The sequence below is a fragment of the Hoplias malabaricus genome, chromosome 11, assembly GCF_029633855.1.
Source record: "Hoplias malabaricus isolate fHopMal1 chromosome 11, fHopMal1.hap1, whole genome shotgun sequence".
Classification (NCBI taxonomy): domain Eukaryota; kingdom Metazoa; phylum Chordata; class Actinopteri; order Characiformes; family Erythrinidae; genus Hoplias; species Hoplias malabaricus.
The window spans coordinates 30,477,338-30,491,044 of record NC_089810.1 but is presented as its reverse complement, the minus strand read 5'-3'; the positions used below and the strand labels follow the sequence as shown (position 1 = coordinate 30,491,044).

The following is a 13,707-nucleotide window of genomic DNA, read 5'->3' as shown; positions in this document are numbered from 1 at the left end:
TGCGCCACCGTGCCGCCCTTAAAGATGATGTACATGATTTTAATCCAGTACACTTGGCATTACTTAAGGTGGAACTGACTTCATAACTATCTTTGCATGAAAGTTAACTCATACACTCTCAGGAAAAAAAGGTACGGCAGAAAATTTAACAGCTCGTGTTACAACTGAGCTTCTCTGGGGATTGAATGGTGAAAAAAATGGGCAAGTTAAACTCCGGCAACAAACAAGCTACAGTTGGCTTCGAACACAAACATACCATTCCACCTTAAAAGAAACAAAAAGCATGCTCATGCCTCTCAATGGCTTGCAATGCTTTGGAGGGAAGAGATTCTGAAAGAAATACTACGGGAAGGAGGAGTTCTCCAAAAGTGCCTTTAAAGAGTAAGTAAACCATAAATTAAATTAAATATTACATTTTTAATATCCTTTTTTTCAATTAAAAAAAATTAATAAACAATTTCTATTGCTCTGAAGGAGCTAAATCGTTTGACCTGCAAAATTCATGACTACATAGTATTTTTTACATAATCACACATCAAAAGTGGGCAGTGCTTTTTCACTTGTAAAAGCTCCTTTTGAACCCAGTGTTTTTAGTGTAGAAAATCTTGCCTCCATCTTTCTTCCTGGTGCTGAGGCAGCTGTCTGCACCTCTCCCTGATGGGACAGCAGAGAAGGACAGTGCAGACCACTAGACCCTGGCTCTGGCTGCAGACAGCGGCAAGGGTCAGAGAAGAGTGTAAAAGAGAAGGCTGAAAAATATTACAAGCTTGTTTCTCACAGAGTTCATTTCTTTCGTTTCACCCCACACAGACAGTTCATAGCTGAGAGCCTGGAACTGGATCTGGGTGGAGGCTCTGGATCAGGGTCCAGGACAGGACTCTCACTGAGCAGAGCAGCACTGTTCACAGCTACCTCTGAGATAGGTGATGAAGGATTGCTTTGTACGTGCTCCAGATCAGTAGAGCTGATGTTCCTCTCTTCCTCTGAAGCTCTGAGGTCTCTCAGGTGGGTCACAAAGGTTAGAATCTGCTGCTCCAGGGACACCAAATTCTCATGGACTGCATCAAACTGGCAGTAAAAAGGACAAAATGTAACAATTACTTTTGTGTGTCATTTGCATTTTGGTGATTAACATGTTTTTGACAGGTAATTCAAATCTGCTCCAGGCTACATTTGATTACATCTGTAATCTCAGATGGATTTGTTTATGTTGGTTCTGGCACTGTGAGCATGCTACAAAGCCCAGTGTGGAAATGGGCTTTTTTAGCATGCTATAAAAACAATTATTTGTCATTTTTATTTGACTGAATTTGTACAAAGAATAGAATTTCCAGTGATTTCATTGATCAGTTTGACTGTATTTTCATTAATTCATTCATTGTCTGTAAGCACTTATCCAGTTCAGGGTCACAGTGGATCCGGAGCCTATTCAAATTCATTGGGCGCAAGGTGGAAACACGCCCTGAAGGGGGCGCCAGTCCTTCACAGAGCAACACACACTCACACGTTCGCTCAAACCTATTTATACTTTTTTGGTAGTCACCAATCCACCTACCAACGTGTGTTTTTGGGCGGTGGGAGGAAAGAGCACCCGGAGGAAACCCACATGGACACGGGGAGAACACACCAACTCCTCACAAACAGTGTGACCATGACCGTATTTTGTAAATATGAAAAAGTTTCAAACATGTTCCCTGCAACAAACTCAAAAAGGTTGGGACAGAGACAAAAAGGGTGAAAAGGGTTTTAAATAAATGTTGAAGTAATCGCATTTTTTTTACTTTGAAAAAAGGAGGATTATTGAGGATATCAGACTGATTATTGTCCAAAGGCACACATTTTTCAGCAAAAAGGTATCGGTAGGTATTTAATACTGTTCCACATACTGTGAGAGAATTGTCAGACAGTTCAAAAATAACATTTCTCAAGGTTATGAAGAATTTAAATTAATTTAAATAATGTGAATGTGAATCAGCCTTTTCCCCTATGAAAATAATTAAGGCCACAAATCAGTCCACGCTCACTGATGAGCACTTCCCCCCTACCCCTGGCCCCCAAATAATTCTGAAAGGTAGATAACAATGACCTGTCACCTGAGAAAGGTAGATCTCAAGTCCAAAATGTGTGGGTACCCCTACCATATACTGTAAATAATGCTGTCAAATATCAGGGAATCCAAAAAAGACATGAGCGGATTCTATTGCTGAGAAAGGTTTGTATGAGAAACTGTCATACTACTGTGATATATATAGCCACATAAACTCAGTAGTGCTTCAAAAAATCATTGTCACTTTACACAGTCTGTCGCTGCATCAAAAAATGCAAATTAACATTCAATTAGCCAGGAAAAAAAAAACATACATCAGATCTACGCAGTAAAGCTGTCAAGTTCAACAGGCCTGAGCTCATCTCAAATAGCCCCGAGGACTGTGGAAACGTGCTGTGATTAGAGGAGTCCATATTGACGCTTGTCATTTCAAACAGATATTGAGTTCACTGTGCCAAAGACATGGGGATTATCTGGAATAGTATCAGCAAAGGGGGCAAAAGCTAACATATACAGGGATGTCCATGGATATTTCACTAAGAATTCCAGGCATTCTGCACATGCTACAACAGCATGGCTTTGTAGACACAGAGTGTATGATCTTCCTTGGCCAGTCAGCAGTTCATCTTCTATGGAAACGTATGGCGCATCTTAAAGAGGAGAACCAGACAAAACTTTTCAGCAGCGGAAGTCACTTATCAGGGAAGAATTGGCAAACATTTTGTGTGCAAATCTACAACAATAAGTATCCTCATGTCCCCAAGAATTACAAAATTTTGTTAAAAGAAAAGGTGATGTAAGACTATGGCAAATATGCTTCTGTCCCAACTTCTTTTAAGTTCTAATATTCTGAATTTGTTTATTTTTCCATTTATTCATTCCTTCATTGTGTGTAACTGCTTAACCATCTCAGGGACGTGGTGGGTCTGGAGACTATCCGGAATCACTGGGTGCAAAGCAGGAACACACCCTGGAGGGGGAGCCAGTCCTTTACACACTTTTTCTTTTTTACTTTTGTCAGTTAAATAAATGTTAAGAGCATGAAGAAATTTTTGAACTTGCATTTTACATAAACAATTCACAAAAGTACAAGTAAAGTTGGAGCTTCAAGTAGCTTCAGTTGTATTTGCAGCAGTTTTCTTCAAAAATTATCAGTCACTGCAAAATTGGATACCCTAGGAAGGTCACTGCTAAACAACAATATTCAGCTGAACTGGCTTGAAGGAGAATACTGCACATTTCTGTTATGTCTCTTTTCCATTGCCATTCCATCCGTACTTGCTCAGCACAGCTCTACTAGCTTTTCAGTTCCTGATAGCTTTTCCATGAGTACAGCTCCCCCACAAAATGTAGCCAGTGACATCACAAAACAAAATCTCTTACTGGGTACCACAGGCTTGGAAAACCTCAGTAACAGAGTCTTTCATTGGCTAAGAATCCAAGGCGTGTGAACCTCTTCGAAACATAACAGTGTTAGTTTACAAGCTGCCATTTTGAATCGGACAAAAGCAAATGTGAACTCTACACCGGTCCCATTCATCTGAATTCCAATCATGCACATCTGTTTGTAACTTTTATATAAACCCCAGTCATTTCCCAGTCTTTGCCGAGTATTGCCATGGTTCGTCCTAGCATACAAAGCATTCTCTAGAAGCCTGTCTGTCCTGTTATCCTGTTGCCTACTCATTGTTTGTGTTTACAGTTTACGTCTTTTGCCTTGCCCCTTTGGTATTGTTGGTATTCTCCGGTTCTGGCCTGTTTTTTGACTACGCCTATTGGTATATCTCTAAGGTACTGTTTTGCTCCCTGTGTTTGACCCTCGCTTCTATATTGAGTCTTCTCTTTTGGACTTGTGAATAAACTCTTCATTTTTACTGTGATCCGCAAGAGTCGGCTCTCTGTCCGGTCGTGACACTTATCTCAGTGACGTCTTTGTATATTCCACAATTCATTATCTGTAATTGCTAAAATCTGTAATATACCTGTTGAGTGTTGCACTGCAGAAAGCCTTTGATCCATGTAGACTCCAATGTTAGATTAACAGCCTCAGCCAGGACTTGCTGCCTGCTTTCCAGCTCCTGTTGAAGAGGAAACATGGGTTATTCTCTCTGCAGAGCTAAATGACATGTCGATAGACTAATCTAATGTGCATGTGTGGATTCTTTCACCTGAAACAGCTGTGTGCTGGAGTTGAGATGTGTCTGACACTCATGAACTCTATTCCTGAACACACCAATTTGTGTGTACATACTCTGAAACAGACACAGAGACATGAAGCTTTTTGATAATTCCCTTATAATTTTTCATATGGCACTTGTCAGTTTTATATGCTAGGAATTTAAGGCTGTGGGTTTGAGGGGTTTGCTAACAACCCGATTAGTAGTGCGTGAATGAAGAACCAGGCAGGATCTGGGTGTAGACAAAGACACTACATCGCAGAGTTGCAGCTAAGGGTGAAGGTCGAAGGGTTGGGCAGATTGCCGGAGATGCTATGCACGCTTGGAATCCTACTCTCTCATTCTAGGTCAGTGTCCCGTAGTTCAGGCCAGCAGAATCAAGAGACACAATCAGTTTTTTGCCCTTCTCTCCAAGGAGGCCAAGAGGTGGGGATGGAGTGTACTTAAGGAACCAAAGATCAGGGGACCTGAGGGCAAACTGAAACTTCCGGACCTGGTATTCTCCAAAGGAAACACTGCCTTGGTCATTGATGTTACGGTGTGATTTGAGTACTCTACCCAGTCCCTTTGGGCTTGCGGCGGAGGAAAAAGTAGCATATTATGCACCCTATGAATCTCAGATTGCCACGCTGGTTGGAGCAGAAAGGTGGCAGGTTTTCGGGTTCCCTGTGGATGCCAGGGGGAATTGGCCCTCATGTAATAACCACATGCTGTCAGTCATAGGCCTGAGTCCAGCTAGGGCCAGGACATTTGGTAGGCTATTTAGTCGTCGTGCTCTATTGTACACGCTGGACGTACTTAGGGATTTCGGTTTTCAGATACAACCTATCTGGCAACCGGGCTTGCGAGGGAGTTCTTCTCTTGCAAGCTAGAACACCCCTTGTGCAGGTGAGGAGGGTGATCCAAATACAGTGCGCCTACATATAGGTTTGGCACTCCCTTGTGGGTTGGGATGAGGTGGGATATGGAGCTTCCAGGGTAGAGAAGGTGGAGAGCCCCCCTATAATCTTACAACTGGTTGCCAGGAATCTTATAATGATTACTTTCTACTGGCAAGTGCGCCTTGAGATCACTTGATGACAATTAGGTCCTGTATATGCTGGAGGGGTGGCCCCATGGTAGCAGGACCTGATTAGCACAGGTAACTGGGTGACTGTGTAATCCGCGAACAAAGGCACGCGGATGTCCTCCTGAAAATAGCAATACGTTCTTTTTTACCACCAAAACATAGCAAATAGCATTCATGGGAGAGAATTAACATTACTATTAAATGAAAAAAAATGAGATGATGCATCTAATTCCTTTGTCACATCTGAACGGATCAGTTTATGCTCCAGACAGCATGTCCCCCACATTCAAAACAAGTTTATAACTAGAATCTAGAATACCTCCATGCCACGAGGTGTCATTATAATGGCTGTTTAATAACAGAGTCAATTACAACTTTTGTTTTGCTGTAATATTGAGGAATAAATTTAAATCAATGCCAGTTTTCTCATTCATTTAGTAAGTAGTGAATACATTTTTATATGTAAATGGTCTATTACTTTATGAATTAATGTTTTTTTCTTTTAAACAAAGGATTTTGAGTAGTGCAGTTTGGTTTTCTTCCCCCACAAAAACTACTGATTGTTTAACAGTTAATTAACTGGTTTATTTGATGCTTTTTACGCTTTACACTGGCCCAGTTTTGTATTATTATTATTATTATTCTTAATTCTAGACCTCTGTATCAGAGAGGACAGTGTGAGGGTCTTCGTAGCCCTGGCACTTTTCAGGCTGCAGGGTCACTCTGGTGTGCAGATTCTCCAGCAGTTTCCAGCTCTCCTGCAGTCCCAGCTGAAGTTCAGCCAGACACAGTTCATACTGATGCTGAATCTGGAGAAGTGACCGCAGACTACTCACCCTGAGAGAGAGAGAGAGAGAGAGAGAGAGAGAGAGAGAGTTAATAAGATGATAACATTAAACAGAGTTTAAATTTTAACAGTTATATAATCTGATTATATTCCATTGGGGTCTGGACATTGTGATGCAAAATTTCACAATTCAGCTGACAATTAATAAAATCATGTCAAGTCTTTTTTACAGGCAGACAAGAAAATAATGTGTATATATATATATATATATATATATATATATATATATATATATATATATATATTTTTTTTTTTTTTGTAGGTGTTTACCTGTCCTGCAGGTAAGTGCAAATATGTTTAAATCTGTCTTTCAGTGAAGAATCTTTCTCATATCTTCTGTCTTCTCCATTACTGACCGGCAGTAGTAGCCCCAGGGGAAGGTCGTTCTTATTGACTTTCTCAGACACTGCCTGCTTGAAAGAGAAATATTATACTTTCCCCTGAGGACATTTGTTGTAAAACCACCCCAGAAAAGTTCTTGTGATGTTCAGGCTCTCTGACACCACTGCACTGTACACCAATGTGTATTCAAGTTCCAGGTAATGACTGTAGATCAATGTCCCAGAAAGATACATAATTACTGAAACTTTTTGGATCTCCCTTGATAAGGTGGTTAATAATGTAGCATGGCTGGTATTTACAAATGCACTGACATTTCTCATTAGCATTGCAGTATTATACTCCTCCCTAGGCCAGATATTTGAACATGAGGACTGGTAAATGGTGTATCAAATGCCCTCTGCAGCAGGGTAAGGAATTTTATCAAGTTTTTAACATCTGATTCAGAACAAAGTAAAATGAAAACAAATATTTCTTGACATTGCGGGAATTCCCTACACACTGGAACTTTTCGCTGTAACCAGGTTCTAAAATTAGAAGAGATAAGACTGAGCTTTATTTGTAACAAAAAAGTAGGTTAGCTTTGTCATAAAAAAAGAAAAATAGATACAGAGAACAGAACCTCATCCCTTTTGTTAAATATGATGGATGTTTTGGGTTGGCGTTTTGGCGCTGTATTTCCTCCAAAGACCCTGGTACTGGTATCTGATTTTGTTAGAATACATGTGTATCATGAAATTTTAAATGTATCATGATTTTAAATAGAAAAAGTGAAAGTAAATCTCATTTTCATATTTGTAACTAGCCATGTGAAGGACTGGCGCCCCATCCAGGGTGTGTCCCTGCTTTGCGCCCTGTGATTCTGGGTAGGCTAGGGACCCTGAGCTGGATAAGCAGTAACAGACAATGAATGAATGAGTCACTATATTAAGTATATAGTGCCTTTCACAAACCCAGTGATGCCTTACTTAAATAAAACAGGAAAAGTGTGGGTTGTGATGAATCCAAAGCAGAAAAAAAGGAAAGTATTGAGCAAAAAATTGAAAGACGACAAGCAGTTACTAAGAGAAAAAGATCTGCAACCCAAAGTAGTTGATACAACAATAAGAAGACCACAGTTCTTAGAAGGATCTTAGAATATGCGAGGGACAATAGAGAGAAATGAGATCAGAGAGATGCACAGGAGCCAGACCATGAAGATCCATGAGGGTTAGAAGAAGAATCTAGGTCATAAAGCAAAAAGGTTTAAAAGTCACATTGTTCCACTGACCTCCAGCCTTAAGAGGAGACCTTTTAGCTGTGGAAGACTGGATTCTGAAAGGGGTTCCTGGAGGAGGGAGACAACCAAGCCATCCATCAGAGCGATGACAACAGGTACAAGGCCTGCATCTTGCTGACTGAAGAGGAAAAAACAGAAAGTGTAGGTTTCTAAAGCCTCCTCAACCATGGGCTCAGAATCTGCAAATTTCACCAACTACAGATTAAAAATGTTTTTCAAAACATAATTTGAATTCTTCAGACAACTAATTTTTTTTATTTTAGTATGTATTTATATTTTGAACAGTCTGTTTTAATCTATGTATTTATCTCAGGTCTGTAAGTGGTGGAAAAAAGGAAATTTAATGTTGTATATGACATGTACTCTGTTGCTGAGTCTAAAATATAAAGTCATCATTTCGAAATTAGGCAAATTATTTGATAACCATGGAAACAACACCTGGGCATGTGTCCCCAAACTTTTGATAAAAACTCTCTCTCTGCAGTGATGAGTTAGCTATAGTCAGGGAGGTTCATAACCTAAATAATCATTAAGTTGAGAAACCTGCCATAAGAGCGGCTGAGCAGAAGTAATTCAAATTACACAAGGTTGAGGTGCTAAGGTGTGTCCTGGTGTTGAACGTTTATTTTGTTTTGTTTTGTTTGTTCATTATTATTTTCTCACCACGCCTGCTGGACTTGTTCAGTTAGTTTCACAGCAACAACACCATTCTCCTGATAAAAAAAAAATCACACATTGCAAAGTGTACATTCATGAGATACAAGGTCACATTCATTAAAAACTTTAGACAAGTTTACATTTTAAAGATTTTATATTGAGAGAGTACTGCTGACACCTACAGGAGTTTAAAATTTAGGTTTGCGAAATTGGTTGAAAACCTCTCTGTTTGAGTCAGTCCACAGAGTTCTTCCTCACTTAATGTCTTTATGGAACTTGCTTTGTGCACTGGGGCACAGTCATACTGGAACAGACAAGGAACTTCCTCAAACTGTTCCCATAAAATTTTAATGCTGAAGCATTAAGTGTTCCTTTTCACTGGAACAAAAACACCTTGTATAATTTATTATCCCTCCTCCACCAGATGTTACAGTTGACCAAAGGCAGTCAGGTAAGTAAAATTCTGGCATTTGCCAAATTCAGACCTGTCCATCAGACTGCCAGATCGAGAAGCGTGATTCTTCACTCAACAAAACACATTTCTACTGCTCCAGAATCAAGTGGTGGCATGCTTTATAACATTCCATCCGACACTTCGGATTGTGCTTGGTGATGTAAGGCTTGCATGCAGCTGCTCAACCATATGCCATGAAGCTCCTGGTGCAGTTTCTCTGCTGATGTAAATGCCAGAGGGGGTTAGCAGAGTGCTGGCGACTTTTACACACTGTGCACCTCAGCACACAATGACCCTGCTCTGTAACCTTTCATGATCTGCAAATTTGTGACTGAGTTGCTGTGGTTTCTAAATGCTTTCTCTTTTTAGTAATATCATCCATATTTGATTGTGGAATATATTGGTGATACATCTGTCCCAATAGTGTCCCAATATGTTTATACATACAGTGTGCTTTATTTATTTCTGCATAATTTCTTTAAAATAATAATAATAATAATAATAATAATAATAATAATAATTATTATTATTATTATTATTATTATTATTATTATTATTATTATTAACAAACTACATAACCTCTTGAAACAAGTCTTCTTGAAACTTCAAACACACTTTCTCCAGATAATATGTAAACACATCTGTTATGAGCAAATTTCAGTGTAAAATGTTTATAACATGGAGAAAAAAAGGCTCAAGTTGCAGTCAAAACAAATAATTTAGTATCTATAATTGCAGTACTAATATAAACAAAATGGAAAATATTAATAATGAATATAATCAGCGATCCTGTACAAAATTTTATGTAGTTACCTTTTTACTTTTACACTGATAAAAAACACAAACGGTACCTATACCATATTCTGTTAAGTGACATAATCTACTGTCATAAACCAACTGAACAGTTAGAGGCCTGGATGTATCAGGGATACTGTACTAAACCGTTTAATGAAGGCCCCCTGAGGAACACCTACTTAATGGAGCATAGACTGGTGAATTTCTTGGACTACAAAGCAATTTAATACTTGCATTTTTAAACAAAAATACACAAATAATTTATAAAACTTTTTATTACCACTGTTTGCTATTTTTGGTAAGACAAATTATGTATTGCTCCTTTAATAATATGTGTATGTAACGCACCTGTTTATGTGTCTCACTGTAGTTGCATATGAAGCAGAGTAGTGAAACACAGAGGTAAAGGCCTGTCCACAGTTGTGCAGCGAGTCTTAGTCTGTCCACAGCCTCTAAAAGACTGACAGAGGGATGTAAGGGGGCTTCTTCCTGGACCACCATCCATAGTGCTGTTACATGGGCCATACAATGGTGCCAGCTGGGCAAACACTTCCAGTGAAGACTGAGGAGGTGAGCAAGAGTACTGGTATTAAAATGGAGAAACCTAAAAATATATGAATAAGGAATAAATGTAAAACATACACAGGGTTTGGGTACTCCGATTTTAAAGGGCCCAAATAAAAATTTAAAGTGTTTTTGTTTATGCATAATTGCAATATAAAATATTTTTTAACAGCTGAATGACAATGGTCATTTTATTTTTTTAGCAATTGAAAAAAGGTAAAAATGAAGCATAATACTCTGCATTCACAATCACCATCTTTAAAAACTCACCATTACTTTTGGATTCAATATTATTCCCAATTACAGAACAAATCAATGCATCTTCTTCTCTTTTCTTCTCTTTTTTCTTGATGGAACTCATAACTCATGCAGTGATATTATGCCACAATTACAATAAAATGACAAGAACAGCAGGAGAATGTTGGAACTCTGAATTATAATTATATATTACATTAAAAAGTTTTCAAATTTATTCATACACATAATATATCATGATCTTCTTCCAGAGATGGATGGGACAGAGCGTTGCTGATAAAAGTTAGCAGTACATTCTTTCCAGCAACAAAAAATGATTTTTATTTCAGTTGTATTTTCTGTTTTCAAAGAAGACACTGAGGCTGGCAGCAGGTTTTCCATTACACTGGCGCTGAAGTGGTTTAACCCATACATAGAATGCTGACAATTCTAATGATTAAGAAGTGTGACCATGGGGAACATTACAAAACATGATTGTGAATATAATAAAAATAATTATTATTTATTCACTCAACCAGTTTCCTTGTTCAGGGTTGTGGTGGGTCCAGAGACAACTCGGAATCACTGGACTCAAGGCGGGAACACACCCATGGACAGGGTGCCAGTCCATCACAGGGCACCACACACTCACACCTATGCACAATTTAGCATGGCCAGTCAACATGCTAACGTGTGTTTATGGACTGTGGGAGGAACCCAGAGGCAACCCACACAGACACTGGGAGAACACACCTCACAGACAGTCACCTGAGGCAGTGCTTGAACCTACAACCCAAGGACCCTAGAGCTGAATTTCAGCAACACTACTTGTTGCACTACTGTGCTGACAATTTTATTCATCATATATATAAAAATATTCTATGTAATATTATCACTATTAGAACTCAACACCATGTATCCACACACTCATGAACAAGTCAGCACTGCATCATTCATTTATTCATTATCTGTAACTGCTTATCCAGTTCAGGGTCGCGGTGGGTCCAGAGCCTACCTGGAATCATTGGGCGCAAGGCGGGAATATACCCTGGAGGCGGCGCCAGTCCTTCACAGGGCAACACAGACACACACATTCATACCTACGGAGACTTTTGAGTTGCCAATCCACCTACCAACATATGTTTTTGGACAGTGGGAGGAAACCCACACTCCTCACAGACAGTCACCCGGAGGAAACCCACGCAGACACAGGGAGAACATACAACACTCTTCACAGACAGTCACCCGGAGGAAACCCACGCAGACACAGGGAGAAAACACAACACTCTTCACAGACAGTCACCCGGAGGAAACCCACGCAGACACAGGGGGAAAACACAACACTCTTCACAGACAGTCACCCGGAGGAAACCCACGCAGACACAGGGAGAACACACAACACTCCTCACAGACAGTCACCCGGAGCGGGACTCGAACCCACAACCTCCAGGTCCCTGGAACTGCTCCACCATGCTGCCCATCACAGCCACAATATTACCTTTGTAACCCCCGCCTTTGTATGTGCTGCTCAACACCTGTATACACTTGCAAATGTCTGCCATCTATAAATAGTTTTAGCCAAGTCTAAACAGGTTCGGTGGTGAGCGCACATCACATGACAAATATACTGCTTCAAAAAGTGGAGAGATATTACCCATAAAGAAGTTGAAAATGAGTGAATTTGAGCAGGACATTACCGTACATATACACACATGTCCTCATATCCCCCACACACCATTCACACTTACTCCATAATGCTCCATCTCTGCTCTCCTTCTGTCCTGTCCTTCTCCTTCTCTCCCTCTTCATTTCTATAAACATTTTGGCCCCTGGTGTCCACTGTGGTCAGCTGAGGCATGAGGACCACTCTCCTGCATTTGCTCGTGTTGAATGGATGTGTTTCCAACTCTCCATTGATGCAGTGGAAGAAGAGAATGCTTGTCAATCTAGTAACACCAGTCAGTCCAGCGGGTTTCATTCAAACTCCTCTAGTGGCTTTTGTTCAGTTCATAGAAAATCTCTGGAATGCTGTGTGGCACACAGCACTAATCTGCCCATCTATGGGACGTCAGCTGGAGATTTGGATCGATCTATTGTAGCAGGTTTGACCTGTTTGATAAATGTAATTCTCCAAAAACAAAGAGCCTCTGTCCCAAACTTAGTAGCAGTAACAGCCTCTAATATTCTGGGAAGTCTTTACATTCAAGGTTAGAGGAGTTGTATCTGTGGCACTCAGGTACTGATGTTGGGGGATTAGCACTGGATCACAAACACTCCACCTTGTCCCAAAAGTACTAGATCACTAAATAGAACTGCTCCACAGCCCAGCGTTGATGTGTTTTCCATCCCCATATGACCACTAAAGAGCAGGTGTAGTTTAAATGGTGGATCATCCTCAGCACTGCAGTGACTGTAACATGCTGGTACAAGTGGATCAGACACAGCAGTGCTGCTGGAGTACTAAAACCATCAGTGTCCCTGCTGGACTGAGAATTGTCCACCAATCAAAATGATCCATCCAACAGCAACCTGTGTCCACTGATTAAGGACTAGAGGACGACCAAAACAAACTGTGCAGCAACAGATTAACTATTTTCCGTGACCTTACATCTACAAGGTGGGACAATGAGGCAGGTGTGTCTAAAAGAGTGGACACTGTGTTTAAAAAATACAGCAACATTGTTGTGTCTGATCCACTCAAACCAGTGCAACACACACAAACACCACCACTACGTCAGTATCACTGCAGCGCTGAGAATGGTCCACCACCCAAATCATACCTGCTCTGTGGTGGTCCTGAGAAATGAAGAACAGGGTGAAGGATGGGGATGAGAAAGTATGCATAGCAACTAATGGACTACAGTCTAAATTTGTAAAACTACAAAGTGCTCCTGTATGGTGAGTGGAGCTGATAAAATGGACAATAAACTGAGATATAAAGCAGTGTACTAATGTAGTGATCGTTAAGTACACCACATACTAATATTCCAAAAATCCAAATAATACCTGCTCTGTGATGGTCCTGACCACTGAAGAACAGGTTGAAACTGGGGCTTATCCAGTATGCAGAGCTATGGCCTATGGACCACAGCTGATAAAACTGACTATGAGTGTAGAAACAAGAAGTTCATAAGTAGAATAGATACGTATATGCAAATTATTTTTACATTTCAGTTTGTCTTTCTCCTCGCTTACTACTATCAGGACATCCCAGTGTTAAATGTTTACCTTCTTTTATTAGTATA

The 13,707-nt window shown here is 40.1% G+C and overlaps 1 protein-coding gene across 1 annotated transcript; it reads right to left on the bottom strand.

The window, feature by feature from the left end:
- Positions 1–351: 351 nt before the first annotated feature.
- On the bottom strand, positions 352–12,397 carry si:ch211-151h10.2 (uncharacterized protein LOC567699 homolog). The gene is made up of 9 exons (XM_066685540.1): positions 12,211–12,397; positions 10,013–10,226; positions 8,422–8,471; positions 7,750–7,876; positions 6,411–6,550; positions 5,950–6,130; positions 4,216–4,299; positions 4,030–4,125; positions 352–1,068 (listed from the first exon to the last, which is right to left on the bottom strand). The coding sequence occupies exons 1-9, from the start codon at positions 12,318–12,320 to the stop codon at positions 784–786; spliced, it is 1,287 nt and encodes a 428-aa protein (XP_066541637.1). The 5' UTR covers positions 12,321–12,397; the 3' UTR covers positions 352–783.
- Between the last annotated feature and the right edge of the window lie 1,310 nt (positions 12,398–13,707).

What these genes read in the sequence shown, in the direction of transcription:
- si:ch211-151h10.2 (XM_066685540.1), bottom strand. Translation starts at nt 12,320, where the DNA reads ATGCCTCAGCTGACCACAGTGGACACCAGGGGCCAAAATGTTTATAGA. An exon ending in GAACAAGTCCAGCAGGCGTG is followed by an intron (nt 7,877 to 8,421) that starts GTGAGAAAATAA and finishes TTTCCTCTTCAG; the next exon opens with TCAGCAAGATGCAGGCCTTG. An exon ending in TGCAGTGCAACACTCAACAG is followed by an intron (nt 1,069 to 4,029) that starts GTATATTACAGA and finishes TTTTACTGCCAG; the next exon opens with TTTGATGCAGTCCATGAGAA.